Source organism: Capsicum annuum, chromosome 3, assembly GCF_002878395.1.
Source record: "Capsicum annuum cultivar UCD-10X-F1 chromosome 3, UCD10Xv1.1, whole genome shotgun sequence".
In the NCBI taxonomy this organism is placed as follows: Eukaryota; Viridiplantae; Streptophyta; class Magnoliopsida; order Solanales; family Solanaceae; genus Capsicum; species Capsicum annuum.
The window spans coordinates 28839208-28847916 of NC_061113.1; the positions used below are offsets into that span (position 1 = coordinate 28839208).

The 8709-nt window shown below is 37.7% G+C and overlaps 1 protein-coding gene across 4 annotated transcripts in view; it reads right to left on the reverse strand.

Annotated features, from left to right (window-relative positions):
• Positions 1-1548: 1548 nt before the first annotated feature.
• The window catches only part of LOC107864026 (serine/arginine-rich-splicing factor SR34), a 10079-nt gene continuing 2918 nt past the window's right edge, over positions 1549-8709 (reverse strand). For 2 of the 4 annotated variants that reach the window (XM_016710277.2, XM_016710276.2), the window contains exons 8-14: positions 4205-4254; positions 4031-4087; positions 3838-3947; positions 3657-3755; positions 2160-2193; positions 1892-1986; positions 1549-1818 (exon numbers count right to left, since the gene is read on the reverse strand). In XM_016710277.2, the coding sequence (XP_016565763.2) occupies positions 1815-1818; positions 1892-1986; positions 2160-2193; positions 3657-3755; positions 3838-3947; positions 4031-4087; positions 4205-4254 (449 nt within the window). In that variant the 3' untranslated portion in view covers positions 1549-1814. Of the gene's footprint in view, positions 1819-1891; positions 1987-2159; positions 2194-2307; positions 2728-3656; positions 3756-3837; positions 3948-4030; positions 4088-4204; positions 4255-8709 lie in introns of those variants that run through there. The other 2 variants (XM_047409235.1, XM_047409236.1) reach the window with 2 other exon arrangements.

Here is an 8709-nt window from a genome sequence, read left to right on the forward strand (position 1 = left end):
ATAGATGGTACTTTCTCCGTTTAAAAAAGAATGACCTACTTTGACTTGGCACAAAGTTTAAGAAAATAAAAAAGACTTTTGAATCTTGTGGCCTTAAATTAAAGTTGTGTCAAATGTACCAAAATACTCTTTAATCTTGTGGTCCTAAACATGTTATGTGAAAAGTTGAAATTAAAGTATTGCCAAGAAGGGAAAGGGGTCATTCTTTTTAAAACGGACTAAAAAGAAAAGTAGGTCATTATTTTTGAAACGAAGGAAGTATAAAATTAGTTAGACCTAACTCACACCCTAAAAGTCAGCTCGAAAGGAGGAGACTTGTCCAAGTCTTAAAAAGAGATCACCGATGTTATTAATCACTAATGTGGGAGTTTTTTCATTCTTCAACAGATAGTCGAAGTGCACATACTACTTCTGCTATTAGAAAAAAGGACAGCCCGGTGAAGCTTCTGCTATGGGCGAGGTCCAAAGAATGCTTGAACCACAAGGGTCTATCGTACACACAGTCTTATCTTGTATTTCTGTCAAAGGTCATTTCCATCACTTAAATCTGTGACCTTTTAATCAAATGACAGCAACTTTACCTACTACTCCAAAGCTCGCATTCAAACTTCTATAGTATTAAAAAGAAGAGGTATAAAAGAAACCAAGCACGCACGTATCGATATAGACATGGATGATCCACTTTTCCCCAATAATGAACCTCATCAATATTGCCATGTCTGGAATCCCCATTTGGCCAAAGGTCTCACTAATTCTTGTCCACACAAAGATGACCATTCAGGAAACAGCCACACATATATTATGCGTTTAGCTGTTTTAGATGAATAAGATGATGACAGTAACACTTGCATGCTACTTCAATTTAGCGGACAAACGCACCTTCATCTCCCATTTTTCCAAAATCAAAGATCATATAGTTTAATACTATGCCTCAACTTACAATGCATCGTTTCAATCAAATTCTTGAAATCTCAACTTACAATGCATCGTTTGAATCAAATTCTTGAAATCTACTTAGTTCTCTGGAAATCTTTGGGAGAAGATTGTCTGAAACGGCTATTTGTAACTAATAGGAAAAGCAAAAATGGGTTTGTAATTGTTTACGTAAAAGGAAACCAATTTCTAAATATGTTTTTCAATCCATCATCCCTAGCAAAAGAATTTCTAACCGAATGAGGTAACCAAGGTTCAGTTTGTTGAAGTCGTGCCTCAATACATGGCAGCTTACTCGGAAAATTTTACTACCAGAGCTAAATATTACTCTTTCCATTCGTTTTTACTAGTCCACAACAAATTTTGCACTACCCGCTCGAGGAATAACAAATGAACTACAGATTTAACCATATTAATTGATGTATGTAAATAATGCTAAAAGTAAAACAAGGAAAAAAAATCTCTTCATATGGTAAAGTGGGCAAGAAAAAGTGTGTATCAGTAGTATAATAGGCACGTAAAAATGAACAGAACGAGCATTGATCACACTAGATGAAAAACAACTAAGCAGTAGTGTATCTGAACACCAGAACAACCAGAAGACGAACAACAATCTGCAAATCATGGAAATTAATTGTCTCTTACCATCACGCAGCTAGTAAGGCTATAATAATCTAGTATATTGCAGGTTTTACACCGTCTTAGAGATACAAATTAAGTATAACAATTATTAGTCTTAGACATGGTTCAATAACACAAATTTCTAATGTAAGCAGACCAACACTCTTCCAGGCCCTCAGGACTCCCCAACGGTGGACTGTGCTGCTCAAACACAGCATGATGGCATCCTCAATCAGCAATCACAGATGACCCCAACAATCTTACCTGTAAAAAACACAAGGAAAAAATCAACAAAACAATCCACATTGAGAAATATATGACGAGCCACAGGTAAGACCTGGAGGAACTTCGGCTACGACTCCGACTCCGACTTCGGCTTGGGCTTCTGCTGGGAGTGCGTCTTTTTGGGCTTTTACTCAACTGTTTTGAACGCTGTAATTAACCGAGTCATAATACAAAGCAATAGTATGTAGACAAAGAGAGAGTACGCTTTAGAAAGGCACAAAAAAGGGACATGGAAAGACAAATTTTGAGCTATTCCGTTTACTCAAAACATAGATTTTGACTTACAGATGGTGCTTTGAAAAAAAAAAAAAAGGACTTACAGATGGCACTGGCGATCTGGACCTTGAAGGAGATCTGCAAAATTTCCAGAAAGAACTTAATTTAACATCCCAGTCCTGCCACTTAACAAGTTTCCTCCAACTGCCTTGGTTTCACTTCTATCTCAGCATGACCATAACGAAAGTAGCATTTTGGCAGAATCCAGAGTGGAATATATGGTATGTATGAAGCAATGCAAGTTACACTGTTAAGACTAAGTAATATTTTATATTTATGCAGTCAGAGACCAATTAGCAGGATACCAAAAGAATGAACTAGTCTTTATTTTGCTTTGGTAGAAAATGCTTCTACCAAAAATAGGTGGTGATCCAAATTCAAGTGGCAGTTAGTTCCCCAGTCCAGCTCCACCATAGATCCATGATCTTCATGATCCCAATCTAGCACCCATGGAACATTTCACGATGCTCATTAGAATAGAGACATCATAAAAGACCCAAAGCTGCCATCTAGAAAACAGCGTACCTCCACAACCAAAAGAGTTGCAGGCAAGACCATTATCCACTCAAGATCCTAATATGCAATCCACAAACCGCCGCACATATCCAAAATCTAGAAAAACAAACAAGGTGACATTTCATACTTATAACAGAATGGATCAAAGACGACACCTTGATAACACAGTAGTTTTCCCTAGAATACAGTTCCAAAAAATAATTAAAGCAAATGAACCAACTCTCCCTTAAACACTAGACTTTTTAATATCTTTTCTGTTCAGTCCTAGAACTACAGAGGTGCCCAGTCTCTACTGAATGGTTACACATTGATCAGCGAGCATAGTTAGAAAATCTTGAAATAGCAAGGAGGCAAATGAATATGGATTCTCTTTTTAATATGGGCAAGAAAAATTTGAGGGAGGGGAGGGGGTTGGGGGATATCAAAGTTAGAAGAAATCATAATTTTCATAATCATTTGGTAATGCCATTGCAAGTATAAACCCCATATATCCTGCCTGAAGCAGAAAAAATTAACATAAATGTAACTAGTCATTGTCCCAGCAGTGCGTGCAGAACTACACATTACCAAACTAGATTGCCTCAGAAATGCAACCTTTGCAAAATTGTGGCCTACAACTTACCATTCATCCATCATAGAACCATTTGACAAATTACCAGAGATTGTCTTGAAGGGACAATAAAATTTAAACAATAAAAAATTGGATTTGGCTGTTTTATGCATGATATACAACAGCTTCTCATTGCTATATTTTTCAGAAAGAAAACGGGGAGAACATCGAGGACCAGGTAAACAAAGAAGACTAAAGCACCCAAAAGTCTTATCATTTCCAGGTGAGCTTTGCAGTGAACACATCAAACTAACAATGAGATAAAGATAAACGGCAACGGAAATAAACAGCAAGAGCATTTTAGATCACCACCTATTTATTTAAAAGATATGCAGTTTATGTAAATATTAACCTTGTATTATGTTATGCTTTTATACCCACCCCACAACAACAGAAAGGTAAAGCAGAATGTTACCTTGAGACAGAACGTCCTTTTGACCCAGAACGAGACCGAGAAGACACAGACCTTGAACGAGATCTTGAGCGCTTTGAAGATTTAACTTTAGGAGACTTGCTGCTAAGAAGGATATCAATAAGGCCCTATTTGCTTTAAAGTAAAATCACTAGTCCAAACATATAAGTGTAATGTGTTAGACCTTTTGCTCCTGCTACGACTTCTACTTCGGCTATGGCTTCGACTAACACTCTTTCCTCTGGAGTAAGAACGGCTGCGGCTACGGCTTCGACTGCGGTCATATTCCTTAACCTACAAAAGATGGAGGTTTTTAGAATACCAAACAAAGACCTCAGCACAATAACTGAGGCAATTGAAATATGTCCGCGTCATACTCGGATTGTCGCACGAGAAAAGGCATTCCGAAACTCAGAGTCATCAAGCTTCTTGATCTATAGACATGAAATGATATTAGTTGCAACACTTAATTGTATAAACCATAAATCAAATATTGTAAGCAGCATCCCGGTTTAAATAAAAGGGAGGGAAAGAAGAGGTGTATGGCTTACAGCATATTTCATGTCATCGTAGTTTGTATAATCAATAATACCAGTGGTGCCTGAAAGTCCAAACAAATTTGTCAACATCTGAATAAGTCATGGAACAGAAATGACAAAGTAATATGAAGATCAAGATGCTTCCTACAGGGTAAAAATAAGCATACTGCACTTTAACTAACGGCAAAGAACGATATTGTGTGCCAATATGGATCACAAAAGTTTTCAGAAGACTTAGATTACAATAGTTTTTGGAAAGCTTGGATTAGAAAATCTTTTGGAGAAGTTGAAGACACAAAAAACTGTTGCTTGAAAAGAATTGTCGTTTGTAAATGGCATCAAAATGTTTTTTTTATGAGGTAAAAGATTCCATTCATAATAACAAGGTCATCTTGGCCGTATAAAAGGGGCATACCAAAAAGAAAAAAACTACACAATGAGGCTCTCTCCAAAAGACTCCCAATCCTCTATACAAACAGGAACAACATGGGTGCACCAAAAGAAAAGAAGGGATCGGAGGCTACTTCTCAAATGAGCAAAGCTCATCTCCACCCCTTCAAAAGCACTCCTGTTTCTCTTTCCAAATGACCCACATTAGAGCGAGAGGAGTAACATTCCATGCCTTTTGCCTTTTGTCTTCTAGCTCCGCTCCTCCAACTAAGCATCAACTCCTTCACAGATCTTGGCATCTCCCAAGAAACGCCAAATCATCCAAAGATACCCCCCATAACCTCGTGACTTATTTGCAATGTAACAAATATGCTCCACGTCCTCACCCGTCTCCCTCCATAGGAAACACCAACTCAAGCATACAACCTTCCATTTTCTAAGATTCTCAGCCATCAAGATTACCTCTCTAGTAGCTAACCACATGAAGAAGCACACTTTCTTCGGCACCTCAGGTATCCAAACAGAAACATATGGAAATGTCTCATCCACCCTACTCAAAAGTTTCAGAGAAAACTTTGTTATTCCCCACATCCCAACTCAAAGTATCAGATCTGATGACGGGTTAACAATGATTTTCAAGTAAAGCTAACAACTTTTGAAACTCGGCCACCTCTCAATCTACAAATTCCTTCTGAACATCAAATCCGAAAAAGTCTCATCCACTATTTAGGAATGCGCTCGAATCATTGCATATTGCGATGATGCGAAGCGATGCAAGCCCCTCTCACTGCAAGTTGCTGATGCAAGCCAACCTTACAGAAGCGGGCACATCAAAGGGTTATGTGAGATTCGAGCCGATGCGAAACACGAGTCGATGCAACCGCATCATGTTGATTTTATTTTTAGATTCAATTTTAAATCAAAAAAGAGCCGCTTCATGTAGATATTATATTTAGGATCAATTTTAAATTTGAAAAACAGAGTCCACTGCTGCAATTTTCTAGGGTTAACTTTGAAGTCCACTAAAGCGACATCTACTTGATGAAGTAGATAAACTTTAGAAGAAGAAGAATTAGATGTTGAGCAATTATTTGTTTAGATTTGGTTTTTCTTCTTTTTTCTAGATTGTTTTGCTATTTTGTTGAACTATTTTGTTGTTGTAGTCTTGTCTTGCTGGTTTGTTTTGTAGCAGGTGTTCAGTGATCAAACCTGTAATTTTGGTGTTTAATTCAAACTTTTGCTTAAATATATTCAGTGATCAAACCTGTAATTTTGGTGTTTAATTCAAACTTTTGCTTAAATATATTGTCTTTATTGTTGATTATATAGTTGTTGTGGTCTTTTCAGTTCTGTCTTACTGTTTGGATGCTCTATTTAATCTTTTTTCTTTTAAATTGCGCTTCACTTCTATGATGCAAAGCCTTAGTCGTTTTTTTCCGCATCACGCTTCCCCGAACACTGGTCTCATCCCCCTGTGTCCCCCTAATGTGTCGAACAAACAACTCCCTTCGGCAAGAACTCCTAAACAAACTTGGGAACTATAATTGAAAAACATATTCAAAAACAAAGTTCTCTCCAAACGAACACAAATGTCCTCATAGAACGTCTCCTCAAAAGGTGATTCAAAAACATAACATTCCCCAAGATAGTTTCCATAACATTTTTCTAAGAACCACACCAAACCAAATTCGAGCACCACCAAAGATGAAAGGAAGGAACCGAAAACCATTGTGAATGACAGGAAGACCAGTAGAATTACAAATATGAATCTATTTTAAAAAAATCTACCAACGCATCAAATTTAATATATTCCAAGATAAGTTAGCTGAAAATAAGCTCTAACATTATGGCCGAAGTTCAGCTCTTAGCTTCCATAATAGTTAGAATAAGCTTTGTGACCTAAAGATCATTCAAACTAGTCAAATTACGCCATTGTTATGTTTCTTCCAAAAGAGAAAACGACGGCTCCATCAAATATAATTTGCCTCCAGTTAATTTTTATTCGCTTGGAAAGTAAAAAGTGAACACTCCAACATGACAAGTTCTGTACATGATAAGTGAGTAGAAAAATCCCAAAGGAGAGAATTGTGTATCCGGTAAACCTACAAAGAGCTTGGGCTCAAATTGGCACATTGGGTTACCCTCTAGTTAAATACTACAAACAGCTGTACCAAAATAAAATTCAAAAAAAGAAAAGGGGAAGAAATCCCAAGCAAACATTATATAAGTTAATGGGTTAGGCAGCACCATTGATAACTTGACTTAAGCGGCAGTACTGTCCCCGGAAGAGATGGGGTAAATAATAGGATCATTGTCCTATTTAACAAAAAAAAAAAATTGTATCAGAAGAGCAAAACAAAGGACAATACATGGGCAAGAGCAAGACACTTTTAGATTTTCCCAAGAACAGAGTTTGTCCTCAACCACCAAATGGGAACCCAACACCTATAGGTTACTGCCCCCCCCCCCCCCATCACACTTTTCCCCACCCTGCTCTGAAAGAACAATAACCCATCTAACTTGTGCTGCTTTTATATCTCTAGTTTCTGCTATTTTTCATTCCAAATTATTGATCCAAGGGGCTCCAATGCCCCCATTTCTGGTATGTCATTGCCATGGAGTACTTGTCTAGACTATTGAAGAAGCTAATGACACATCCTGAAATCAAATTCCACCCAAGACGTGCAACTTGGTTTTGCATATGACCTTCTCCTCTTCTGTAAAGATGTGATCAGGTCTGTACAACTTCTTATTAACTGTTTCAAGGAATTCTCACAAACCTCAAGGTTGATTGCTAATTTACATAAAAGCTCAACATATTTTGGTGGGGTCAGTGATTATCCAAAATAATATCTTGAGAATTCTTGGTTTTACAAAAGTGAAAAGCCTTTCAGGTACTTACGGGTACCTTTAGAGTACCAAGAGACTATCATTTAGCCAATGTCAGCCACCACCCACGACAATGCTAGGCAGATCCACATGTTGGATTACTAAATTTTTATCACATGCAGGGAGCAAGCTTTTGATAAAGTAGGTGATTTTGTCCATTCTAGTCACTGGTCATAGTTCTTTGTATCGACAACTTACGTAATTCAATTTATTGAATCCACTTGAAAGATTTTTGTGGACAGGTGGTGTTGAAATAACAAAGGAAAACCTACTAGCTTGGGATAAATCTGTACGCCCAGAACTGCTGGTGGGTTAAAATTCTGGACAACACAGCGTGGAACAAAGCAGCTGTCAGCAAACTAATGTGGAACCTATGCAAAAAGGAGAATTTATGATTTAAATGGGTCCATTTGATATTTACACACAAGGAAAATGAATGCAAAACTGTACTCCCAGTCAAGCATTGTGGGTGGTGCAAAAGACCTTGAAATGCAGGGAGCATCCACAGGCTTCTGGAAACTATGTAGACAAATCATTTTCTATAAAAAAAAAAAATACTATGTAGAAAGATCCTGTGAAAATGCAGCAGTATTCCCTCAAGAAGATGTATGTGGCAATCAGGGCCAATTTTCACAAGGTCCAGTGGAGCAGATTCATTGGTAATAACCCTGGACTACTCAAATGGAAATTATTTGGACTAGCAGCATTAAGAGGACTTCATACCAAAGACAGATCAATGAACTGGGGTGTAATAGATGAACAACAATGTGCACTACGTGAAGGAGCCTATGAGACCATAGACCATAAGTTCTTTAGTTGTGAATATGCCAATTACATATGGTCTAAAATTCTGGCAATGGCAAGGTATACTCAGACAAGGACTACCTCCCACAAGAGGAGCTGAGTTGGGCTTGTACATAATGCTAAGGGGAAAATCTAGAGACACAATCTACAGAAGTGCTTGACAGCAGATGTTCATGTATGGATTGCAAGGAAATCAGAGGACATTTCAAAGCAAAAGCACTCACGCACATGTGATCACAACTCACAAGGAAGATCGTACAAGAGGTGTTTTACAGAGGATCTTTGACTCCTTGACTGGCCAATAGACTTCCTAAGCTTAATTTCTATACCTAGCCCTTTGTCATAGTTCTTAGATTTAACTGAGCAATGATGTAATACTGGTTAGTTTGCTAGCTGTGTGGTTACTATGCCAGCCTACTTTTGAACTATGTACA